At 36.1% G+C, this 27,954-nt stretch overlaps 2 protein-coding genes across 2 annotated transcripts in view; both read right to left on the bottom strand.

The window, feature by feature from the left end:
* Positions 1-27,954, bottom strand: part of LOC123246342 (zinc finger protein 271-like) — a 498,115-nt gene that overhangs the window by 5,409 nt on the left and 464,752 nt on the right. Inside the window, 2 exon segments of the mRNA XM_044675252.1 lie at positions 4,385-4,547; positions 4,549-5,522. Of these exon segments, the coding sequence (XP_044531187.1) occupies positions 4,385-4,547; positions 4,549-5,522 (1,137 nt within the window).
* LOC123244928 (putative olfactory receptor 2B8) lies at positions 16,102-17,016 on the bottom strand. Its single transcript, XM_044673589.1, has one exon. The coding sequence runs from the start codon at positions 17,014-17,016 to the stop codon at positions 16,102-16,104; it is 915 nt and encodes a 304-aa protein (XP_044529524.1).

The raw sequence follows: 27,954 nt of genomic DNA on the forward strand, positions 1-27,954 counted from the left end.
CTCTCCTGGCCGATCCTCAGGTCTGTAAATAACCCCAACCCCTCTTTTTCCTTAAAATTAGAACCAGAGACCCATGTTCTCTTGTGGTAGCAAGCACTGATGAGTGCTATTGCTTCTTCTCCCCTTGAGAGCATGCCCCAGGACTGCTACTTGGAAATGTATATAGGCAATGCCACAGTAGTCTTATACCCAGAGTAAGCAAAGGGACCCTTGTAATCTCCTTCCAAGCAGTAATACAATCCCTATTACTGTCTGTGGCTAAGATTTCTAGAAGCTTTTTGCCACATTATGGCCTGCCTTGGCCAGCTTCTTTGTAATTCACTTCCACCTTGGTGCACTAGATCTTTTGTTCCTACCTTCTAAGTTGTTTTGAGTTGAAGAATTATCTCATCCTATGTTTTGTGAGTTATGATCATACAAAATATGTTTTGAGTCATTATATTATAGGTGTTTTTGGAGGATAACTTGGTAGAGATAGGGTAAATCTATGTTTCTTTTCCACCATTTTGGTTCATCTCACCCAGGCTCTTTTTTTTTTCAATCATGGTTTTCAGGTAGTCCAGTAATTCTTAGATTCTTTTTTTCTGGAACTATTTTTGAAATCAGTTTCTTTTCCAGTGACCATTGTAAGAAATAAAATGAATATAAAAAGATTGCTTCAAAAACATTATGGGTTTTATAGATTTATTGATAGCCATTAGAAAAATGAAACCATGTGCCATACTGCTTGGTCAGTTTAAAAATCATGCACCTTGCCTGCTGCCTCCATGGTGGATAGATAGCAAAAGAGAAAGTTAAAGTCCAGCCCCCCAATTTTATCCTCCTCTTTACATCATTATGTATCTGTCTATATCATCACATAAGATAGGAAGCCAGTGGGCTCATAGGAAATGTAGTTCAGAGACCCCAAAATTTCCAATAACACATTCCCTCTTATGATCCTCTTGGGGAGACCAATCTCCCCAAAAGGATCATGAAAACATAACTAACTTATAAATTATATAAATTTGGGGATAGAAGAAAAGAGGATGAAATTAACGATCCAATAATTACTAGGCGTATTGAAAAAAAGCCAATTAGGGGGCATTCCTCTTTGGCATAAGAGTATACATTCAAAATAACTGTATTCAACCCCGCATAGTTCAATCAACTGCACCCCAAAGTTCATTCTGGATCTTCTTGATGCAGTGTAGGTTTATGCAAACATCTTCATGGTGCCTTCTCCAAAAAGGTTCGTTGTCTGGATTCTGGGAGGTAGCAAGTTTCTTATCCTGAAATTATTCTCAAAAAAATTTAAACTTAACATTATAGATTATAATACATACATTCTCCCCCTGAGGAGAATTAATAACACATTCCCCTCTGAAAAGGATAGAGACAAACACCCAGATGAGACAAGGATTCATGACTGAGTTATGGGAGTGTGTGAATCAATTGGCAAAAGAAATTTAAAAAATGTTTTTAATCCAAATAAAAGAGAAAAAATAACTTGTGAATGAAATGTAAAATGTCAAAGTTTTATGTGCAAAAATGTAAGTAAAGGAAAAATAAACTTATAGCAGGTCCTTGAATCAAGGCCCAAGTGATTTAAGCAATCGTGCACTTACCCATTTAGTAGCCATGACGACAGAGAGTTCCCATGCTATAAGAGAGAAAATAGGACTAAATTTTTGTGAGAAAGGGAAGTGTCATTCCCTGGTCTGATTTGCCTTCACTCTCTGGGATAGGGAGAGCCAGAATGATAGCCAACCTTTGGTACTTGACTAGGACGTAGCTCAGGGAAGACTAGCCTCTAACATGTGTCAGAACAGCTGCAATCCTGAACCCCAAACAGTAGCTTCAAGTCCTTCATTATTGGCTTAGAAGTTTATCAGTCCTGCCTGGATGGGTATGGTCTTTTTTTGACCTTGTACTCCTTGGCACTGTGCAGATTTGCACTGTATAATGGCTCTGTTGTTTCCTTCTCCTAGAATCAGAAAGAATCATTAATCACAGTCCCATAATATTTATGAATTCATGGCAGGTTTCCATAGACTAAAGCTTTTTATTAGACATGCATTAATATTATAGCAAATATATATTTATATATTAAACTTATATTACTGTAAAGGAAAAATATTAATATTGATAATGTGTTCAAATACAAAAATTAGGGGAAAAAATGCAAATACTGTATTGCAAATACAAGGGAAAATAATAAAAGGATGTTTTAAAAATCAAAAATATATAGCTTAGAATCAGCGAAAGGTTTCTCACCCAAAAATGAGATCCATTTCCTTGTAAACTATTCCATGAACTATTGTGAGTGCAAATGACTTTTACAAAATAGCAGATTTATAATGCACATTCAAATAAAGTACCAAAATTACAATAACACATTTAATGACAATAGCAAACAAACCCATCATTATATAGGATTCACATGAGTTTCTATATTTATGTGATATTTAAAAATCTATGAACTATATTCATCACAAGTTCTACAGGTACAGCAAATCATTCAACCTTGGCTGAGATATTTTTTTTTCCCTTCTTTTTTCTTTTTTTTTATTACCCTGTAAAACACACTTCCATATTAGTCATTGTTGTAACTGTATATCCAAAATAAAACCACAGATACACTGATGGGAAAAATAGTATACTTTGATCTGCATCCATCAGACTCTAGCAGTTTTTTCTCTGGCAGTGACAGCATTCCCTTTCTTTCTTTCTTTCGTTTTTGACTTAACATTTTTTATTTAATTAATTTAGAATATTTCCCCATGTTTACACGCTCTCCCCTCCTACCACCCCCCTCCTTTATCCAATATGCAATTATTGGGTTTTACATGTGTCATTGATCAAGTCCTATTTCTATATTATTGATATTTGCACTTGGGTGATCATTTTAGAGTCTACAACCTCAATCATATCCCCATCGACCCATGTGATCAAGCAGTTGTTTTTCTTCTGGGTTTCTACTCCCACAGTTCTTTCTCTGGATGTGGAGAGCTTCTTTCTCATGAGTCCCTCAGCCTTGCTCTGGATCCCTGCATTGCTGCTAGTAGAGAAGTCCATTACATTTGATTGTACCACAATGTATCCATCTCTGTGTATAAGGTTCTCCTGGTTCTGCTCTTTTCACTCTGAATCAATTCCTGGAGGTCTTTCCAGTTCACATATACTAGTTGATAATTTGCATCTCTCTTTGAAAACTTCCTATTCATCAAGTTTGAACTCAGATGCTATCAAGCTGTAAAAGTCACTAACTCATATAGCTTACCCTTTTCAGAAACAATACAAAGACCAAATATAAGGGATAAACTAAAAAAAAAAAGAAAAAGAAAAAGAAACCTGTCTATTGTCTCCATTGTTCATATGTAATGAGCTTCTGTTCTTTATATCCCTGGGATAGGAGGGCTGACAAGTAAAACTTGCCTCAATCAATTTGAATTAAAAATTAAGCCATTAGTGTCAATGTTTTCTCCTGTCTTTCCAAGGAGTAATTTTCATATCAAAGCTGGCATTTCCACAGGGAATGAAGGCTTGCAAAGCATTTTACAAATATTTTCTCACTTAATCTGTGTACCTTGATAAAGTTTCTTTCCAATGTGGATTCTCTGATGTCCTACAAGATGGCTCCTCTGAGTGAAAGACTTTCCACATTATTTACATTCAAGAAGCGTGGAATGGAATCTCAGGGTCTGCATCCCTGCTCAAATGAGCAGGCAAGAGACAGAATAAGATGTCTGCAGGAAAATATGCAGTCTTTATTAGGGAAAGAGAGAGGAGAGGGGCACTGCTCTGAGTGATTGACTCAAAGCAATGTCCACAGATATACAAAAGAAGTCAGAATACATAGGAAATTAACACAATATTCCTCTTCTAGTCACCTACTAACTGTGTATGATACAATATCTATGTATGTTATATTTTCTTTATCTTGTCCTACTCTCCTTAAGTTTCCCTGCACTGTTGAACTCAGGGGAGTATTTGTCAAGTTTGCAATTTCTAACTTGTCAGAAATTTAGATATGGCCACGGCCTTTCAGATTGAAACATTTAGGAGAAGGACTGAAGATTATATCTGCAAGTTTTAAGCCTTTTCCCATGGGAATGGGAATTTAATCTATTAATCCATAAATTAAAAAAAATTAAAAAGGGAAGAAAATTTGGGGGTGGGAGTGAGTTGGCCACATTAGAAGAGTGAATAAAAGATGTATATTCATGTATATATAAAAAAGCTGCCGGAGAGGAAGATTTCCATACTCTTTATAAGGAGAGATTAGTATCTCCCTTCAGAAGAAAACCTAACTTTCACTAATTTTTTAATAGGAAGTTTCCAAACTAACATTACTAATACTAATAAATGTCTGATTTGAATAATGCATGATTTTATCCCATACAAGACATTTCTCTCCAGTGTGGATTTTCTGATGTCTAATGAGATATCTCTTCACTGTAAAAGCCCTTCCAGAGTGTTTACATTCATAAGGTTTCTTTCCACTGTGTATTCGCTGATGTGCAGCAAGATTGTCACTACACATAAAAGCCATTCCACAGTGGTTAGTCAGAACATTTCTACCCAGTGTGGATTTTCTGATGTATAGCAAGATGGCATCTCTGTGTGAAAGTCTTTCCACACTGTTTACATTCATAAGGAGTCTCTCTTGTGTGCATTAGCTGATGTGCAGCGAGAGATGTATGGACTGTAAAAGACTTTCAACACTCTTTACATTGATAAGGTTTCTCTCCAGTGTGGATTCTCTGATGTAAAGCAAGATGGCCCCTTTGTGTGAAAACTTTTCCACACTGTTTACATTCATAAGGTTTCTCTCCAGTGTGGATCCTCTGATGTAAAGCAAGATGGACTCTTTGTGTGAAAGCCTTTCCACACTATTTACATTCATAAGGTTTCTCTCCAGTGTGGATTCTCTGATGTTTAGCAAGATGGCCACTGCATGTAAAAGCCTTTCCACACTGTTTACATTCATAAGGTTTCTCTCCAGTGTGGATTCTCTGATGTGCAGCAAGATGGCATCTCTGTGTGAAAGTCTTTCCACACTGTTTGCATTTATAAGGCTTCTCTCCAGTGTGCATTAGCTGATGCATAGCGAGATATGTACTGACTTTGAAAGCCTTTCCACATTCTTTACAGTCATAAGGTTTCTCTCCAGTGTGGATTCTTTCATGTTCAGCAAGATGGCCCCTTTGTGTGAAAGTCTTTCCACAGTGCTTACATTCAAAAGGTTTCTCTCCAGTGTGGATGCTCTGATGTTTAGCAAGATTGCTCCGCTGTGTGAAATCCTTTCCACACTGTTTACATTGATAAGGTTTCTCTCCAGTATGGATTAGCTGATGTGAAGCAAGAGAGTTCTTATGTGTAAAAGCCTTTCCACACTCTTTACATTTATGAGGTTTCTCTCCAGTGTGGATTAGCTGATGTGAAGCAAAAGATCTCTTCCATGTAAAAGCCTTTCCACTCTGTTTACATTCATAAGGTTTCTCTCCAGTGTGAATTGTCTGATGTTCAGCAAAATGGTCCTTCCGTTTGAAAGTCTTTCCACATTGTTTACACTCATAAGGTTTCTCTCCATAATGGATTCTTTGATGTGCAACAAGCTCAGAGTTCTGACTTAAAACTTGCGACCCACCTTTATCACTCACAGAAGCCATCTCTACACGTTTACTTTTTGGATATCTAATGATGTCTGAACTAGGGCCAAAGGCCATTCCCCTTACATTACATTGATAAGTGAGCATTTCAGATGATTTCTCATTTGACTGAATAAGTCCTACTCCTTCAGGAAAGCACTTGCAGTATTCACTGTGCTGACAACAATCATTTCCTGAGGTCAATTTCATACACTGATTTAGGACTGAATACTGGCTGAATTTCTCTGCAGCTTTGTCAAATTCACAGTCACTCTTCAGATATGTATTCATGCTAATATCAGAGCCACAGATTTCTCTCAAAATTAAATCACGGTGACCCCCATTCATGCATTTTTGAGGGCCAAATCCTTCCACAAAAAGTCTCAGCTTTGTAGACATCTCCTTCACTTCAAAATTAGTCTCTGCCTCCACAGAGAGTAGATTCTGCACATTCTCCAGCATAACCTCCAGGTACAGCTCCTTCTGAGCATCGTCCAAAAGGCACCACTCTTCCTGGGTGAAGTCCATAGTCACATCCTTGAATGTTATTGACCCCTGGGAAGGGGTTCTCTGGGTCCTGGGAGCCATTCCCTCTGGCTCTGGGGTTCTTTGATTGGGTCAGACTGTGGTACTTCAAGGAGAGGGAGCCCCAAGACAGGGAGACTTCTTCTTTGGATACCTAGCAAAGAACATAGAAGCACTGCAACAAGCCTTCCAGGAGCGGAGCCCGTACGCATGAGTTCCCTGCATGCCGGAGGCTGCCACGCTGGGGAGGAGTGGCTGAGATATTTTTAACAAAATCTATTACTGCCTCCATCCAAATGTGAGGCAGAGCCTAGAGGGAAAAAAAACACAAAGCTAATAAAATTTTGGGGTCTAAAATATCACCAAGAATTTTCGATCCTTCTGATGGGAAAGTAAATTAAAATAAAGAGTTAAAATACGGTGCATGCAAGAGCTCTTTTTGGCTTCCTGCTTTTATATATAAAGAGTTTGGGTAGGAACTTCTATTTATTTTCTTTGCCTTTTGTTATATTGAATCTCTAGGAGCCAGGAGTCCGCACTGTTGATTGACAGGTGGATCCGCTAGATGTTGGAATGTTCCCAGAGGGGCGTGAGAACACAGGAGAGGGCAGTTGGCCAAGGGGGGTATAAAACATCCTGGCAGCCCTGGCAGGGGTCCTTTCTTTCCCTGAGACCTGAGATCTGTGGATCCTGGTCTTTTGTGAGATTGAGACTGGCAGACTCAGCCTTGCAAGATCCTCCTGTTTGTTCCTGTTAACATCATCAACCTGTACCCTGACCATCATCTCTGATTCTACTGGCCCTAGATATTAGGAAATCAATCATCTTAGTTATCTAGGTTTCCCAGGGCCCAGGAGGGATCTGGGAAGTGGGCAGAAGAAGAAGAGGGTGGAAAGGGGTGAATATCCCAAAGACTGGTTAGGTATATCATCTAGCAAAGAAGAAGCTGAAACGTCAAATAGCAGTTTGACTACTCTGGTGTGGCTGTGGCCAGGCTGGACCAGAGAGGGACTAACCATCCTGATTCATTACTTGCCTACAGTTTAAGGATTCATGATTACCAATTTAATTAGGGTTTTCCAATACCTCTATCCAATCCCATTATCCCTCTTTGTTTAAATACAATCAAAGCTTTAAAGTACCTTCCTGAAGTGGTTATTCATAGCTTCTTTGCGAAGGGAGATAGCAGTCAGATACCAAAGGTTACCAAGCTAAAGAGCGCATTATATAATATCAATCAACCCCAGGTGGGACCTGAAGGGATATCATCCTTTGACCTACAGGATCCTGCCTGGTCACTGTTATAAAGGAGGGAGGTGTCATCTCATCCTCTCCCTCTTCATCTACTTACACCTAGTAGTATTATTATAACACTTTTAAGACAACATTCTTTATAATATATATACATATATATTTAAAAAACCTATCATCCATTCAGAAGTTACTAGGTATCCTAAAGTCAATTTTAAAGTCCCCGTATAAAATTACAATTTGAATTATCTTTTTAAAAACCCTTACCTTCTGTCTTGGAATCAATACTGTGCATTGGTTCTAAGGCAGAAGAGTGGTAAGGGCTAGGCAATGGGGGTTAAGTGACTTGCCCAGGGTCACACATCTGGGAAGTGTCTGAGGCTATGACGTCCCATCTCTAGGCCTGACTCTCAATCCACCAAGCTACCCAGCTGCCCCCATACAATTTAAAATCTTAAGTCATCATATTCTTCAAGGTTGTATACAATTGTAACCAGTTTTGATGGAGTCCATCCGTCATCATATGTGACAATTAACAAAAGAAAAGACTTGTATAGGCAATATGTGACGTCGATATTTAAAATGACAAATCCAGGATACATAAGACTTATGGGCTTTTACAACTTAGAAAAAAAATTTCTGTTTAAGATGTTCATGGCTTTTTTACAATGATATGCTGTTCAGTAAAATCATGGGAAACAGTAGAAATTCAGTAGAATCATATAACAGAATAGATGTTAATTAGCTTAATACAGATAACCTTAAAAATTTTTAAACCTTAAAGAAATCAACAAATACAATAATATAAGCAAATGACAAGCAATGTAGTCAAAAACCTTTTTACCAATCAGAATAGAGTTGTTCCCTATTAGGGAAGTCCAATAAAATCATGAACAGAATTTATCTAATAGCCAAAAACACATTAGCTTAAAAATGTTTCAGTGTAACAGAAAGATATTGATCAGATTAACATATGAACTTAAGACAACAAAATTAATTGGTAAAACAAATAATTAGCAAAGTACAATAAAATACAGAGACTTTCAAAAAACAAAGGACTCTGAGGTTTACTAATTTTGCCTCCAGACTTTTAAAGTTTTTTTTTTTTTTTTATCTATTCAAGTTCCTTTTATCTGAACTCTGGGATCTCCCATAGTGAGGAAGAATTCTGCACTGAGCATAGTGTAGAGGAATCCCAAACTGGATACAGCTTATAGTCTGGGCAGGACATGGGTTGTAGGGAGATGAATTTCTCCCTTGAATCTCAGGCAAGATAGAAACACACCCAGGCTTCCAAAACAGGCAGTGAGAAAACTCTCAGCTGTGCACAATGAAAAAGAAGGGGGGGGGTGTGTGTGAAAATATTTATACTTCACCTGTTTTTTAAAACCTCCTAGTGGTGGCAGCCATCAGCAATCAGCAACAGAAACATTAACAGCTCCATGGAACGGCCAGGATCTGGGATCAGTGGAGGCAGGAGCTTTCATGGAGGGGTGGGCAGTCAGCAGTTGAGGTTTGGAAAAATCAGAAGCAGTTTCACCCACCCCAGGGAGTGTCAGGTTGGGACTGGGGTGGAGGCAACCAGAATTTTTGGTCAAGAAGGCTGGATCAGCATCTGAAGGGATCAGGAAGGTCAGGAACAGAAGGCAGGAATAAGCTGCTGGATCTATCAGCAGCAACATGACTTCTGCAAGAAAAATAACTTTCCCATTTCCCAGAAAAGCCACTCAAAGGAAAGTAGCAGGGTGGCCAAAAACAAAAACACAAAAATAGCAGGAGAAAGTTGATTTGCTAGGCTATCTGAAAAATTTGAGAATCTGTTCTCCAAACTTCAGGTGGTCACCATAAATGTAAGAAATAAAATGAATATAAAAAGATAGCTTTAAAAATATTATGGGCTTTATAGATTAGAAAATGAAACCATGTACCATACTGCTTAGTCAGTTTAAAAATCGCATGCCTTGCCTGCTGGCTTCATGGTGAATAGATAGCAAAAGAGAAAGTTTGAGTCCAGCCCCCCAATTTTGTCCTCATCTCTACATCATTATATAACTCTCTACATCAGGGGTCGGCAACCTTTTTGGCTGTGAGAGCCATAAACGCCACATTTTTTAAACTGTAATTTCATGAGAGCCATACAGTGCTCACAGTGCATGTCCCTGTAACAGTGTGCGTTCCAATAACTGCTCCTGAAAAGAAAATTAACTTTATGGCTCCTGCAGAAAGAGCCATATCTGGCCCTCAAAAGAGCCAGATATGGCTTGAGAGCCATACGTTGCCAACCCCTGGTCTACATCATTACATAAGATAGGAAGCCAGTGGGCTCATGGGAAATGTAGGTTAGAGACTCTGAAATTTCCAATAACATGCCACGTACTGGAAAAATCCTCCTCAGAACCTCCCACCTAAAGATCCCCCTAGATACAGGTATAACACTTCCTGCCTGGCTGAACCACATTTCCTTATGCGCTTACTTACCCAAACATGTAAGCCATTATGTTTGTGTTTGTAACCCATGGAAAACTATAGAAAACCCGGGTTGTGTATGTATCATGATTCCATAGGACTCCGTTTGCCTTGGGTCCCAGACAGGAGGAATGATCCTATCTGGAACCATGCATAATAAATCTCCTTAATTCCTTACTTTCTCTAAGTGACTTGTGGTTTCCTCCCACAAGGCTAAACTGAAAAGTCCACTATAATCATATTGGAGATTTTCTAGTTTTTTATCCTTTTCATTTATTTTATTGTTTCCTGATATCTTATGGAGTCATTAGCTTCCATTTGCCCAATTAAAATTTTAAGTAATTTTCTTCATTGAACTTTTGTATTTTCTTTTCCATTTCCCCAATTCAGCTTTCTTCAGTGGAATTCCTTTCCTCAGTGAATCTTTGTATATCTTTTAACAAACTGTTGATTCTTTAATTTCTTTTCCCAATTTTTCTTCAACCACTTATTTCATTTTTATTTTCTTTTTGAACTCTTCCTGTTGTTCTTCTGGGGACTGACTTCCATTTGCATTTTCTTTTGAGTCTTCCCATGTTGTTTTGGCAATGTTGTCCTCTCCTGAGTTTGTAATTTGATCTTCCCTGTTGCTAATGTAACTTTTAAGGTCAGGTTTTTTCTTTGACTTTTGCTCATATTTCCACCCTTTACATGACCTTGCCTATATGATGAAGTTCATTACTCTCCTGAGTTTGTATTGTGATCTACTGTGTTGCTTGGTGTCTGCCTAGCTACCTTTAGAGCCAGAGTCAAGAAGACAGCCTGGCTGACTTGCAGTTGGGAAGCTTGTACCTATTTTATCCATATGCTACATATGCTGGATCAATCTGGATTCCACTTCTCCCACACACTGCTGGTTTCCTGGAGTTACTGCATATAGTGGAGTGAGCTGGATACTCCTCCTCCTACTACTGGATTTCTGGAGTATTGCATGCGTTGGATTGTCCTCTCTTAACCAATTAAAATGAGTGTGCTTAATGAGTGTGCTTTTATGTTGCCTTGGGACAGAACCTGTCTTTTTTTTTTTTTTTTTTTTTTTGGTTCTAACATTTGTAACAGACTATTTGGTAATTAGGTAAGCAATAACAAAATTTCTTGATAATATTAGGAATAGATTTTAGTGAAGAATAAGGTTTCTAGCATAGAATGAGCTGCAAAGTTACAGGGAGATCCTTTAAGTTTGCTATGGAATTCTGGCTAGGTCAGAGAGATGGAATTCCAGGTGAGCCCTAGGGGTCTGAGGAAAAAAATAATGGTCACTCTGAGAGTTTTACCCTCAAAGGTTGAAGTCTTTCAACCTTTTCTCAGAAAATCCTGGAAAAGGTTGGTGACATTTGGTTGAGAAGAGATTTGGAAAATTTGGAAAGTTGGTGGAATTTATCATTGGTTTGGAGAGTGACATTTCAGAGGGGGAGGAAGCCAGCAAGCCTGGAGAGAGCTATCCTGCTGAAACCCTGTCAAGAACTGAATTCTCTAAGTCTAGAGAGAAGGAAAGGAATTACTTATAAAATTAATTTAGAATAGTTTATATAGATAAAATAAAGGAATTGATAGAATAGGAAATTTTAGTTCAGCCTTGTTTTTACCAAGGGAGAAGCAGGCCTTTAAGAGCCAGAAATTGGGGGTTGGTTATATAGAGAATTTTTAGATTTAGGGTAACTATATACAATAAGAAATATATTTCCTACCTGTTTTTCCTTTTCCTTTCCCTTTCCTACAAATTTTTATACTTACAATAAATAGATTTTTATAAAATATATAATATATAAAATAGTTTTATATATATATATATATAGTCTGAGTAGGATTCTTTCAACTGCTTAGAATCATCCATCCTTACCAATTGTCAACTCAGGATATAAATCAACTAAAGAATCTGACCACAGCCACTATCAACTTTTTTTTTTTAATTTTTTTTTAAACCCTTAATTTCGGTGTATTGTCCCATAGGTGGAAGAGTGGTAAGGCTGGGCAATGGGGGTCAAGTGACTTGCCCAGGGTCACACAGCTGGGAAGTGGCTGAGGCCGGGTTTGAACCTAGGACCTCCTATCTCTAGGCCTGACTCTCACTCCACTGAGCTACCCAGCTGCCCCTCAACTTTTGATCAGTATCAATACCAATCAATATCTAGGATCCAAGATATCCTCTAAATAATATACTCCAGAATTCATGTTGAAGCTTTTTTTTTCTTTTTGTTTCAAGGCAGGTTAGGAGAAACTCAGAGTGTTTCTTCCTTACTCTTCTATCATAGCTCTTGGAAGAGGAAGTCCCTACTTTACATATTTTGCTTATGTTGCTTTTATTTGTGCAAATGTGTTTTTTTTTAATTTTATGTATTCAAAGTTATCTACTTTATCTCCCATAATAATCTTTATCTGTTGTTGGTCATAAATCCTTCCCTTATCCATAGTCCTGACTGGTAATATTTTTCATGATCCCTTAATTTGATGATGATATTATCTTTTATGTCTAAACCATATACTCATTTTGATCTTATTCTGGTCTATGATAAGGCATTTGTCTGTACCTGGTTTCTACCTCACTACTTTTCAGTTTTACCAGTAGTTTTTGCCAAATAGTGATCACTTGCCCTTAAAACTTGCAACTTTGTCCTTACCAAATACCAGATTATTATAGTCACTTGCTTCCATACATTGTTTACTTTATTCCACTTTTCAACCACTCTATTTCTTATCCAGTGTAAGATTCTTTTGATGGTTAGTGTTTTGTAACAATTTTAATTCTTGTTATAGGCTACCTACCTTCACTTTTTTCCATTGATTCTCTTGATTTTCTTCAACATTTTTTCTTCCCTGGTTTTCTTTTAACAAATATTATTTAATTTTTGTTCCTAACAACAATCCTATGGGGGTAGTTTCTATTATTATTCCTAGTTTGTAATTGAGATAAAGTATTATGTAATGAGTGGACTTGGGAAAGATTACCAAGGGAACATAGGAAAGTCTAGTTTTATCTGAGACACTACTTCACACCTACTAGGAAAATGATTATTGTTGGGGGAATGAGAGGAAATTAAGACACTCATACTCTATTGGTGAAGTTACAATCTGATGTAATCATTGCAGAGAGTATTTTGGAACTATGTTCAAGGATCTTCAAAACTGTGCCTAACCTTTGATCCATCAATACCATTATTAGGCCTGTATCCCACAGAGATTAAAAAATGGGGGTGTAGAATGACCTATTTGTACAAAAACAGATTTTTTTGTGGTAGCAAAGAAGTAGAAATTGAGGGGGTATTGATCAAGGAAGGAATGGCTAAATAAGTTGTGGTATAAGATTGTGAGAAAGTACTTTTGTGGTATAAGAAATGACAAAGGATAATATCAGAAAAAATCTGGAAAGACTTTTTGAATGAATGAACTGTTCCAAATTAAAGTGAGCAGAACCAGAGCATTGTACAAAGTGACAGCAATATGTTTTTATGAACTGTGAATGAACTAGTTATTCTCAGCAATGCAGTGATCTTTAACAATCCCAGAAACTCATGATGAAAAATGTCATCTGCCCTGATGGAGTCTGAATATAGACTGAAACATACTATTTATCACTTTCTTTCTACTTCTTTTTGATTGTTTAAGATTTCTTCCCCAAAATGAATAGTATAGAAAAATGTTTAATATGATTGCCTATGTAAAATCTATATTAGATTGTGCAAAAGGGAAAAATTTATGGTTGTTGAACTGAATATTCAAAGGGGTGGTCACCAGGAATTAATATTTATCAATTTCAAATTATGTTTTTAGCAATTTATTTATAAAATGTAGAGAAAGTGAAAATAGAGAAATGAGAAGAGGGAAGAATTATGTGTTCAAGCCCTGGCTTTACTCTGGCATTGCTCCAGAGGCCCCACCCAGAGAGCCTAAAGGTCGATTAACAAGAGTTTTAGCCATGAGGCCTCCTCCCAATCAAGAGACCCCTCCGGAGGCTAGTACCTTTAGAGGAGCTAAAGAAGGGAGTCAGCTTTTTCTTTTTTCCACTCACCATGTGGTAGTTCTAAGTAGAAATATAAAGCAGTCCAAGGTCCTCAGCCAGAGCTCCTCCAGGTCCAGTTCAAGGCTGAAGAGACCCAGCTCCCTAAAAGTTCTTGCAATTTATCAAGACTATTTCTTTCATCACTTCCTGTGCCTTCCTCCCATTTCACGTGTATCAATTACAACAAAGGCTAAAGTGTAAACACCACCACTCTTGAACACATGGGTCACAGACCTCCCCCACCTGAAGATTAAGTGGTGGTGTTTACAGTTTTGGTGATTTAATCTAAAAATAGGCAGGGTAGGATTAATACCATCTTCACAATTGTTTACTAATTTAGGAAGAGAAGAGGGGAAGGAATAAGAGAGGTTAGGAAGGAGGGAAATTATTTGGAACTAAAACTTAAAAAATGACTGTTGAAAATTTATTTTACATATAAATGTGGAAAAATAAAATGTTATCAAAATAAATAAAAATAAAAGCCTTCTTTTTGAGTGGGAATAGTGGGAATGAAGAGAAGGTATGTATGACAAATTATAGTTAAAATGATTGATAGATAAGTAATTTCACTTGGACATACAAACCTCAATTTCTATGAAAATAATGATTTTATTAACAAAAGAAAGGGAAGGTAAAGACATTATTTTAGTTCTAAAGAACAATAAAGAACAATAAATATAAATAGTTTATATTTAAACTATCATGTTCCCAGTAAAATAACTGATAATTTTTTCATAGTCAGTGACAGTGTCTTGCCTTGATGTTAGCTACAATCACTTAAGATTTTGTAAAGCACTACATTGTTTTCAAACAAAGCAAAATTATTTTCAATACATATTATTAATATTGTATCACAATATGCTAAAGGGTAATGTCATTTAATCAATAAATATTTACTAAGTGATAATAATGTGCCAGATATTTTGCTAAGCATGATGAGGATATGAATAAGGAAAAGAAATGAAGTTTCTGCTTCAAGGAGTTTACATTCTAATAAGTAATAACAAACAAACCCCTCCCCCAAAGAAAGTTTAAGAGGAAATAAAGGATAAAAATGCACCCTGTTCAGAGGCACATGGAGTCCAATTCAAGGTCTGCAGCTTGTTTGAAAAATAAAGAGTTAACTTGTGTATGGACACAAAAAAAATGGGGAAATGGCTTGAGCATTCAATTATTCAGACAAATTCTGACTAAAAGTCATATACAAACTGCTAAACTGTCAATAGAAGGAATTTCCACACTGGGAGTTTCCCAAACAGAAGAAAACATTAATCAAAAGAAATTATTATAGCATCTAGCTCATGCACAAGATGAGAAACATACAAATAAAATACTTACAGGAGAGCTATGAAGCATTTAGGACAAATATTATTTCCATTTGATATGGGAATAAAACTACAAGCTACAGGACTAATTTCTAAGGATTCAGGAATTAAAATATTAACCTCAATTGCCTTGCTTAGAGTCAATAGCTATTCTTATTTTCATCAAAGAGAAACATTTCAAGTAGAAAATAACGAATATACATTTAACTGAAGACAGAATTAAAATAAAAGGTTTTAGGCCTATGATATTAGTTTTGAGCTAGAAATTTTGAACAATGAAAGAGTTATATCATAATTCCTATGCCTCCAGATTATTGATCAACATCTCTCTAAAGTCAGAGAAGGAAAGAAAATTCTCCATTTGTTTTCACAGAAGGACTCAAACCTACTTCTGTGCTTCAGCTTATTACAAGAATCTACTATCCATCCATTGATGACATTTTTTTTAAACCCTTGTACTTCGGCGTATTGTCTCATGGGTGGAAGATTGGTAAGGGTGGGCAATGGAGGTCAAGTGACCTGCCCAGCGTCACACAGCTGGGAAGTGGCTGAGGCCGGGTTTGAACCTAGGACCTCCTGTCTCTAGGCCTGACTCTCACTCCACTGAGCTACCCAGCTGCCCCCTATTGATGACATTTTGATATCTTCTTTTCCATAGGACAAGTGGGGGTACATTTGATCACACAGATTATGTGGGACAATAACTCTGCGAAAATAGAATAATACATTTTGAAAATAATGCCTCTGTCAGAAGTGATTTAATGCTGAGCTTAGAAGGAAATAGGAACAGGTGTGGATTTACCTTACAAGTCATAGAATCAAGTATTTATCTATTCTTAGTCTATGTTTCTCCAGAACCTTAGTTTCAACCCAGCAGCCTTGTCAGTGCCTTTTTCATATCTTTGTTCCTAAAGGTGTAGATCATGGGGTTAAGTGTAGGAGTAACCACAGTATAGAAGAGGGTGAGAAACTTGGTTCGATTCTTGGTATTTTTGGGCTGCATGTAGGCAACAAGTATTGTTCCAAAGAATAAAGTTACCACCACCAAATGGGAACTACATGTTCCCAGAACCTTTCTCCACCCTCCACTTGACTTTATCCTCAATGTGGTCCTAGCTATGCATACATAAGAGACTAGGATAAGACCTAGGGGTATCATAACATGAAGGATACTGGCTATGCAAAGCTCAGTTTCTATGAAGGTGGTGTCCACAGCAGCAATTTTAATCAAGGCTGGCTCCTCACACATAAAATCATCCAGCATGTGATGACTGCAAAGAGTCAATTGAAAAATTAGTTTTGACTGAATCAAGGACTCTAGAAAACCACTGATCCAGCTCACAGATGCCAATTGTTTGAGTAGCCTTGGGTGCATGATAATAGCATAGTGAAGGGGCTGGCAGATGGCAACATAGCGATCATAAGCCATGACAGTTAGGAGAATACACTCTGTGCAACCTAGTCCCAGAGCCACAAAAAACTGAGTAATACAACCAATGTAAGTAATGCTCTTATCAGGACCCCTAAAGTTCCATAGCATCTGGGGGATAATACTGGTGGTGAAGCAGAGATCCAGGAATGAAAGGTTAGAGAGGAAGAAATACATGGGATTGTGGAGTTTAGGGTCCAGATAAGATATCAGAATGATGGTTGTGTTCCCCACAAGGGTCAGGAAGTAAAAGATGGAGATAACATAAAGAAGGACTATTTCCAGTTGGGGCTGGTCAGAGAAGCCCAATAGTATGAACCCTATTGGACTGCTTTTATTGGTCTTTTCCATTGTCTGTTAACAGTGAGTCTTCTCCCATTGATCTTTTCCTTATTTCATTCTGTGGGAAGAATGCCAAAAAGGTTTAATGATACACATAGTATACCTTTATATTAATGGCATGTTGACTAAATAGGCAGATAGGTGATTAGAAATCAAGAGAATTAACAGACACCAAAGTACAGAGACGCTGCCTAAATAGATAGAATGTAAAGATTTGTTAGACAGCATGAGATTTTTGTAAAGAATTAGGCAAAGGAATTAATTCAACAAACTTTTTAAATTAAGTTCTTTCCATATCTTAAAGTAAGGAAAGAGGGAAGAAAGAATAAATGGAATGGGCACTATAGAGAAATCCTAGATAAGATCATTGACATAGACCAATGAACATACACAGATAAAATTAAAGATACTTGGCGAGGTACTTAGGAATGGAGACTAAATCTATTGTTTATTTGGTAATCCAGAGTGAAGAACTTCCTTCTATTAATGGAAGTCACCATGTTCTTTGCAATTTAGAGTTCTCTAGAAGACTAGAGACTAATTGATTTGACCTGGATTATATAACTAATATGTGTCAGATTTCAACCCACGTGGATTTGAAACCAGGCTGTTCTCTATGTCCTAGTTGTCTCAGGAAATGGACATGTTGACAAAAAGATACATTGATAAAGATATCACTATTTGGTGTTACTTATACAGAGATTGCTAAACAACAAAATTGGTATAGAGGTTTATAGATAAATGGAGTCACAAAGAGACAGAAATAAAGCAATAATTAATTGAGAGATATAAAAAATTATAATCATTATCACTATTATTACTAAAATCACAGAATTTCAAGGTTGGAAGGTATCTCAGAGATAACTTAATATAGCTAATAAATGAAAAAAGAAAACTTATCTAATATATATCCAATGAGTCCTTTGTATATGCATATATAACCACTACTTGGAAATTTTCAGTAATGGAAAACCTGCTATTCATTTAGACTGGTTATTCCACCACTGAATTATTATGATTGTTTGCAAGTTTTTCTTTTTAGATTACAATTCTACTTCTCTTGTTTCTTCTACTAATTGGTCTTAATTCTGCTGTCTGAGGCCATGCAGAATAAGTCTCATTTCTCTTCTAATGACATCTTCACATAATGGAGAAAGTTATAATGTCACCAAAACCTTTCCTCTGAACCAAATATCTTCTAATGAGATAATTTATATTTCGCTCACCATTCTGATATTATTCTCTGAACACAAATTAATCTGTTAATTTATTCTTTAAAAGGTAAACCCCAAATGAACTCAATATTCCAGCTATGTTTTGAAAAGGGTAGAATATAGTGAGACTATAATCTCACTCATTCTGGAGTGATTTTATTGATAAAATTTGAAAAGAGTATTTGTTCTCATACTTGTGTAATATTTCATGATTATGAATGAAGCAATTTACATGATATTGCTTAAAAATAAATTTAAAACACACAAAAAAATCTAAGATGAAATGGATGAAAATGAATTTTTTTCTATTAAGCATAAGTGCTCAATGTAAAAGTGAAACAATCATTTAAGTTGTTCTGAGCTTTCATCTCTCTTTGTTTTCATCTCTTTACCAGCCTTAACTCCCTATCCTTTTCCTCATCAAGAAACAACTTCAAAGAGTCATAAACCCAGGGACTTCTGGCTTAAGATGGCTGAAGAGTAGAAGCAGGTAGCTTATCTCTCCTAACCCAACTACACATGCCACCTCAAAAGGACAAAAAAACCAAATTCAGATGAATGAAGGGACCCCATAATAGGGAGGAACATTGAAGGCATCTGGGACTTGGGCATTTCCAATCTATAAGGGGGGTGAAATAGCTGTCACTAAAACGCAAACTGATCAACACACACACACACACACACACACACACACACACACACACCCCACCTACAGTGCCAAAGCCAGCTCACAAGAGTTAGAGCAAGCTTAGGGATTCATTAAGTTCTTGGCAGCTACACGTGACAACCAAGGGCTGGCTCTTGAGAGTGTCAAGACTTAAGACCCCAAGAGGTTAAAAAACGCAGACTTTTAACACAGAACTTGAGCATGGACCATGAGCATGGACGTAAAGAGTGGACCTTGGGTGGGGACCTAGGTAGGAGGGGTGCCTGATTGTGGAAGCAGTGTGTTGAGACTCTTAAAAGACATTCAGTAGAAGAGCAAGCAAGGGGACCACAAGGAGGCTTGACCCTGAGAACAACTAGACTTGAGACCCCAGGAGCCTAAAAAGTGCAGACCTGGGGCACAAGGATAAAGCTGAGAGGGGCAGCACTGTGCTGTGACTCAGACAAAAACTGCTCCACAGCTTGATAGACAGAGAGCCTGCCTGCCTCACCAAGAAATCTGAATAAAAGAAAAACAGCATAATAATAATGGGAAGCAATGCCCAAGAACTATACAAGAGAAAGAACAGGAAGAAAGCATTAACACTCAATAACTTTTACATGGAAAAAATCCAGACAATAGAGCAAATAGGAGGACAAATAAGTAATCTCATCCAAACCTTCCCAAAAAAATGAAAATTGGTCACAAGCCCTTGAAAAGTTCAAATCAGAGATCATGAGAAATATGGAAGAGATTTGACAAGAAAAGTGGGAAATAGCTCAAAAGGAAATTAACAGTTTAAAAGTCAGAAACTCCCAATTGGAGAAAGATGCCCCCAAATAAAAAAAACTGATAAGCAAATTTAATACCAAAATTAAACAGCTAGAAAACAGGATAGACCAAACCAAAAAGGAAAATCAAAACATTATAGCAGAAAAGCAGTCTCTAAAGACCAGAATCAGGCAAGTAGAAGCCAATGATCTCAGAAGAAAGCAAGAACTAATGAAACAAGGTCAAAAGACTGACAAAATAGAAGGAAACATAAAATATCTCACTAAGAGGTTGACAGATCAAGAAAACAGGTCTAGAAGAGACAATTTGAGAATAATTGGTTTTCCTGAAAAATCAGAAAATAATAGAAATTTGGACATCATACCACAAGAAATTACCCAAGTAAACTGCCCTGATGGTCTTCAACAAGAGGGCAATATAGACATTGAAAGGATCCATAGATCATCCTCTACACTAGATCCAGAAAAGACAACCCCCAGGAATATAATAGCCAAATTCAAGAGCTTCCAAGTAAAAGAAAAAAATTTTACAAGAAGGCAGAAAGAGACAATTCAGATATCAAGGAGCACCAATCAGGATCACACAGGATCTGGTAACCTCCACACTAAAAGGCTGCAAGTCTTGGAATATTGATATTCAGAAAGGCAAGAGAACTAGGTCTAAAACAAAGGAACACCTACCCATCAAAAATGACTATATACTTCCAGGGGAAAGTATGGGCATTCAACAAGATAGAAGATATCCAAGTATTTGCACAGAAAAGACCAGGACTAAATGTAAAGTTTGATATCCAACCACAAAAAAAAAACAAGAGAAACATGAAAAGGTAAATAAGAAAGAGAGGGGAAAGAAAGAAAACTCTTATTTTTAAATTTGCTTTTTTAAGGACTTCAATAAGATCAAATTATTTGTACTCCTATATAGAGAAATTTTATATGTAATTTTCAAAAACTGTATTCACTATTAGAGTAATTAGAAGAATTATTCATATGGAGAAGTTGGAGTACTAAATGGTCCATGATGATACAGGGAAAAAAAGGTGGGGAAGAGTAGTAGATGGCACCAAGAGAAACTTGAATGAATAAGAAAAATAGGATATTCTATACCACACAAAGAGGACACGGGAAGGGGAGGGGAAGAATACTATTATATGAAGGAGAGGAAGAGAGCATTAATAGGTAATATTTAAACCTTACTCTCAGAAGAATTAATCCTGAGACTGAAGTGTAGCTATATCCGTTGGGATATAGAATTCTATCTAACTCTACAGAGAAAGTCAGAAGGGATAAACCAAGGGGAGCAGGGGAGTGGGGAGGTAAAAGAGGAGGGGAGGAGAGGGGTGAGGAATTCAAGAGGCCTTAAAAAATGAAGAGGGGAACAAAAAAGGAGGGGGTAGAAAGGGATGTAAACTAAGGGAAGGGATAAGGGGGACTGACTTAAAACAAATCACTGGTTTAAAAGGGAATAGTGTAAGAAGTGACAGAACTAGGAGAGGATATCAAAATGTCTGGGAACACACAGCTGATAATTATAACTCGGAATGTGAAGGAGATGAACTCACCCATAAAACAGAAGCAAATAGCACAGTGGATTAGAAACCAAAATCCTACCATATGTTGTCTAAGAAATATACAGGCAAGTGGACATACAAAGGTTTAAAGTCAAGAGCTGGAGCAAAATCTATTGGGCATCAACTGAGAAAAAAAAGGGAAGAGTAGCCATTATGATATCTGTCAAAGCCACAGTAAAAATAGATGTGATTAAAAGAGATAGGGAATGTAATTACATCCTGATAAAAGGCAGTATAGACAATCAGGAAATAGCAGTACTCAACATGTATGCACCAAATGGTATAGCATCCAGATTTCTAAAGGACAAATTGGCAGAGCTCAAAGTGGAAAATAGACAGCAAAACTATTTTAGTGGGAGACTTGAACCTCCCACTATCAGATCTCCATAAATCAAACCAAAAATAAATAACAAAGAGGTAAGAGAGGTGAATAAAATCCTAGAAAAAATAGAGTTAATAGATATGTGGAGGAAAATAAATAGGAACAAAAAGGAATAAACCTTCTTTTCAGCTGCACATGGTACATTCACAAAGATTGACCATGTACAGGGCATAGAAACATAGAAAACAAATGCAAAAGGGCAGAAAAAATAAATGCAACCTTTCCAGATCATAATGCAATAAAAATAATAATTAGTAAGGGCACCTGGATAGACAAATCAAAAATTAATTGGAAATGAAATAATACGATTCTCCAAAATCAATGAGTTAAAGAATAAATCATAGAAACAATTAATAATATCACTGAAGAGAATGACAATGATGAGACATTCTTCCAGAATCTGTGGGATGAAGCTAAAGCACTACTCAGTGGCAAATTTATACCCTTGAGTGCATATTAACAAATTAGAGCAGGTGAAGATTAATGAACTCGGCATGCAAATCAAAAAACTAGAAAGGTAATGAATTAAAAATCCCCAGTTAAAAACCAAATTAGAGATTGTAAAAATTAAAGGAGAAATTATTAAAATCTAAAGTGAAAGTACTATTGAATTAATAAATAAGACTAGAAGCTGTTACTTTAAAAAACAAATAAAATTGACAATCTAATTTAAAAAAGGAAAGAAAAAAACCAAATTATCAGTATCAAAGATGAAAATGAAGATCTCTAATGAAGAGGAAATCAAGGCAATCATTAAAAACTATTTCGCCCAATTATATGGCAATAAATTTAGCAATCTAGGTGATATGGATGAATATTTACAAAAAATAAATTGCCCAGATTAACAGTAGAAGAATAATCCCATATCAGAAAATGAAATGAACAGACCATCAAAGAACTCCCTAAGAAAAAAATCCCCAGGACCAGATGGATTCACAAGTGGATTCTAACAAACCTTCAAAGACAACTAATCTCAATATTATACAAACTATTTGACATAATAAGCAAAGAAGGAGTTCTACCAAACTGCTTTTATGACACAAATATGGTACTGATCCCAAAGCCAAGTAGATCAAAAACAAAGAAAGAAAACTACAGACCAATCTCCTTAATGAACATAGATGCAAAAATCTTAACTAGAATCCTAGGAAAACAACTCCAGCAAGTGATCGTGAGGGTTATTCATTATGATGAGGTGAAATTTATACCAGGAATGCAAAGATTGTTCAACATTTAAAAACCATCCACATAATTGACCATATCAACAAGCTAACAAAAGTCACATGATTATCTCAATAGATGCTGGAAAAGCCTTTGACAAAATGCAACACCCATTCTGACTGAAAACACTAGAAAGTTTAGGAATAGAAGGACCTTTCCTTAAAAAATCAGTGGTATATATCTAAAACCATCAACAAACATTATCTGCAATGGGGATAAATTAGAAGTATTCCCAATAGGATCAGGAGTAAAACTAGAACTAGGCTGCCCATTGTCACCTTTATTATTTAACATTGTACTAGAAACACTCTCAGTAGCAATTAGAGAAGAAAAAGAAATTGAAGGTATTAAAATAAGCAAAGAGAAGGCCAAGCTATTACTCTTTGCAGATGATATGACAGGTCTACTTAAAAAATCCTGAAGAATAAACTAAAAAGTTAGTGAAGGTAATCAACAACTTTAGCAAAGTTGTAGGATACAAAATAAACACACATAAATCATCAGCATTTCTATATATTTCTAACACATTGCAGCAGCAAGAGTTGAAAGAGAAATTCCATTTAAAATCACCCTGGACAATATAAAATACTTAGGAATCTATCTGCCAAGACAAACACAGGAATTATATGAACACAACTATGAAACCCTTTCCACTAAATTAAAACTAGATCTAAACAATCAGAAAAACATTGAGTGCTCACAGGTAGAACAAGCTAACATAATAAAAATGACCATCTTACCCAAATTAATTTACTTAATGATATACCTATCAAACTACCAAAACACTTTTTCACTGAATTAGAAAAGAACTTTAACAAAGTACATTTGGAAGAACAAAAGACCAAGAATATCAAGGGAAATAATGAAAAAAAAATATGAAGGAAGGTAGCCTAGAAGTACCAGATCTTAAACTGTACTGTAAAGCAGTAGTCATCAAAACAATATGGTACTGGTGAAGAGACTGAAGGGAGGATCAGCGGAATATACTAGGGGTAAGCGATCTCAGCAAGACAGTCTTCAATAAACCCAAAGAACCCAGCTTTGGGGACAAAAACCCACTATTTGACAAAAACTGCTGGGAAAATTGGAAAACAACATGGGAGAGATTGAGCCTAGATCAACATCTCAAACCCTATACCAAGATAAACTCAGAATGGGTAAATGACTTGATATAAAGAAGGAAACTATAAGTGAATTAGGTGAGCACAGAATAGTATACTTTTCAGATCTCTGGGAAAGGAAAGACTTTAAAACCAAGCAAGAGTTAGAAAAAATTGCACGGACAAAAGCAATGCTACCAAAATTAAAAGGGAAAAACAAATTGGGAAAAAATCTTTATAACAAAAAACTCAGACAAAGGGCTAATTACTCAAATATACAAGGAGCTAAATCAATTGTACAAAAAATTAAGCCATCCCTCAATTGATAAATGGGCAAGGGACATGAATAGGCAATTTTCAGATAAAGAAATCAAAACTATCAATAAGCAAATCAGAAAGTGTTCTAAATCTCTAATAATTAGAGAAATGCAAATCAAAACAACTCTGAGGTATCACCTCACACCTACCAGATTGGCTAAAATGACAGCAGGGGAGAGTAATGAGTGTTGGAGGGGACGTGGCAAAACTGAGACATTAATGCATGTAGTTTGAATTGATCAAACCATTCTGGATGGCAATTTGGAACTATGCTCAAAGGGTTTTAAAAGACTATCTGCCTTTTGGTCCAGTCATAGTACTGCTTGGTTTATACCCCAAAGAGATAATAAGGAAAAAGATTTGTAAAAAAATATTTATAACTGCGCTCTTTGTGGTGGCAAAAAATTGGAAAATGGGAGAATGTCCCATTGGGGAATGGCTAAAAAAATTGTGGTATCTGTTGGTGATGGAATACTTATTGTGCTCAAAGGAATAAAGAACTGGAGAAATTCCATGTGAACTGGAATGACCTCCAGGAATTGATGCAGAGTGAAAAGAACAGATCCAGGAGAACATTATACACAGAGACTAATAATACACTGTGGTACAATCAAACATAACGGACTTGTCTAGTAGCAGCAATGCAAGAATCCAGAACATGGCTGAGGGACTTATAAGAAAGTAAACAACCACATTCAGAGGAAGAACTGTGGGAGGAGAAACACAGAAGAAAAACAACTACTTGAACACATGGGCTGATGGGGATATTATTGGGGATGTAGACACTAAATGATAACTCTAGTCCAACTATCAATAATATGGAATTAGGTCTTAATCAATGATACATTTAAAACCCAGTGCAATTGTGCATTGTCTATGGGGGATTGCGAGGTTTGGGAGAGAGGGAAAGAACATGAAACATGTAACTATGGGAAAATATTCAAAATAAAAATAAAAAACAAACAAACAAAAACAAAAACAAAAGAAACAAAGAGTCATAGATCAAAATTTCAGAAGTGGAAGGAAACTTCCAAATCATTCATTTTATGCATAAGGAAACAGATGTTAAAGGCAATTACGAAATGCTTTCAGTTTCACAGCTATTAGATTACAAGACCAGTATGAAACCCCTTCAACCTTTGTTCTTTTTTGTCAGGAGTGCAAACATTCACTGAAACTTTCCTGTATTAAACACTGATATTATAATAACTTTCCTCTTCCTATTTCTTATACTTACTCATTTCCAGGCACACCAAAAGTGAAGGCCTTTTTTGCCTTTATTTCTGATTTTTCATTAAGAGTCTGAAATCCAGTCTTGTGTCTGTTGTCTCCCTCTTCAATTCATCATGCACATGCTTTAATAATAAATATCTTGATTCATAAATGGAGTTAGCCATTTCTCTCCTCTCATAAAAATGTTGAACAAGAGATGTAACTAATTTAGACTATTATAATGAATGTTCAGAGGGTTTAAAATAAACTTATAAAGTTTCTATATGGTATTTTGACATTTAAGGATTTCTACAATTTCCCAAGCTTGAACAGTTTCATTCCAATGGTTTATAGTTGAACTGAACTAGACTACTCTCCCACCCCACTGTTATGAGTATTTGTTAATTAAGTAAGTAATAAAGGATTATTGATAGGTTAAGTAATAGATGAATTGAGAGCTGAGTTTGAATAAGCTGGATTTCTTTAAGATAGAGTAGAATCTCAAAGAAGGATGATGGGAAGAGAATGATCCCAAGGAGTCTTTGGAAAGCAATTGGACCAAGAATTCACTCTTTGGACCTTCCTCACTAAGGAAGGTGGTTCAAGGAGCCTACTCTGTGAGTTGAAAATTTATTGGCATTTCTTGGGAAACATCCTAGCAGATGAGAAGAGCAATTGCAGTTCCTAAGTTGCGCCAATAGGTGCCACTATAGTGCTACTGCTGAGTGAAGTTGTCTTTGAGAATTCCTGAGGAATAAATCTTATTTTAGTGATAGGATACAAAGATAGTTAATTGGGAATTTAGTTAGACAATGTAGAATAAAGAGAATTGTATTTTGGCAATTAAGAAGAAAGTTTTTGCAAGCCAGAATTTGGGTTTGGTTATAGATAGAACTTATTAGATTAGGGTTTCATATATATAAATACTTCCTGGTTTTTTTCCCTTTTCCTCTCTCTTTCCTCAAATTTTATACATAAAATAGTTTTATAGATATTTAGTCTGAGCAGGATTCTTCCTATTACTAGACTCAGCCATCATTCCAACTGTTGACTCAACTCCATTCAAGAATCTAACTGCAACTATTATCAACAAATGGTTATTACAAATTCCTATCAATATCTAGGGTCAACATATTTCCCATAAATAACACCACCCTTTGCCTTATATTTCACTCCCTCCAAACATTTGTTCACACTGCTTCATAATTCTGAAATGTTTTCTACTTTTAGCCTTTAAACTCCTACTAATCCTTTAGAAGCAAGATGTAGAAATTGGAGGTGATGAAAAAGATGACCACCTCCATCTGAAAACAGAGAAGTCCAATAGGAAGAATCCCACTGGGCTACTTACCTTAATTGTGAGTCACTTCAATTTCATCTTTCTTATTATCTATCCTATGGAAAGAATGTCAGAAATCTTCAGGGTTAGGTACTTCACAGAGATGAGTAATGTGCTTAATACAATGATAGCTAATAAACAGATTTTAAAGACCAAGATAATATAGGAGCATTTACACATATAGAGGTTAGGGATTTATCAATAAGCTGATAGGATGAAAACTTGCTTAACAAAGTATTGCATGAATAAAAACAGCTACCAAAATTATATTACATTCGTCAAATTATTAAGCATCTACTAAATATGTGCAAGGCTCAATTAAAAACACTGATAAGAAAACTTGATATGAGTCAGCTAAAACATAAACCTAAATCCATGCACATCATGATAGCTTCATTGTTATACTTTCAGCTACATATAAATTCATAGAACAAAAGGTATTAACTAATAGATCAATACCTATAGGTACTTTTTTTGCAAAGATTACTGAGACAAATATAATTTTAATAAAAATAGATGCATAAAAACATAGAGATATATACATAGATTAGAGATAGACTGACACATATAAGGGCAATCATATTGCTAGAATCACAGAATGTAAAACTGAAAAAACTTCAGTTATGTATTATAATTCATATCTAAAGAGAAATCATTTTAATAATGTACCTGAGAAGTTACTCTCCAAATTCATCTCCAATACAAATATGAAACCATCTATCAACTAAGATAGGTAGGCCAGCATACTGTTGGACAATTCTAATTGTTACCAAGTTTGTCTTTCCAAGGAGCAGGAATACATATCTACAATTTTTCCCTGTTTTTCTAGCTCTGTTTTCTGGGGCTAATCATAAAAACTCTAATGTTTTTTCTACACGACAATTCTTCAAATAATGGAGAAGCTGTAATTTCCATCAAATGTCCTCCATTTGAAGTAATAATCCTCAGTTCCTTTGACTCGTTTTATTAAGGTCTGATTTTCTATTTCTCTCAACACACTAATAATCCTTTTCTTGATACATATGAACATATTTCATTTTCTTCTTAAACTGTGGTTCCAAGGACTTAATCAATGCTGCCAAACTGACCTAACCAGGAATGAGTATAATGGAGTTATCATCTCTCTCCTCATTGGCCACTACATATCTACATT

This window comes from Gracilinanus agilis, chromosome 4, assembly GCF_016433145.1.
Source record: "Gracilinanus agilis isolate LMUSP501 chromosome 4, AgileGrace, whole genome shotgun sequence".
NCBI lineage: Eukaryota > Metazoa > Chordata > Mammalia > Didelphimorphia > Didelphidae > Gracilinanus > Gracilinanus agilis.

Bases quoted from the DNA above. Each gene is read 5' to 3' on its own strand.
- LOC123244928 (XM_044673589.1), bottom strand. From the start codon at position 17,016: ATGGAAAAGACCAATAAAAGCAGTCCAATAGGGTTCATACTATTGGGC.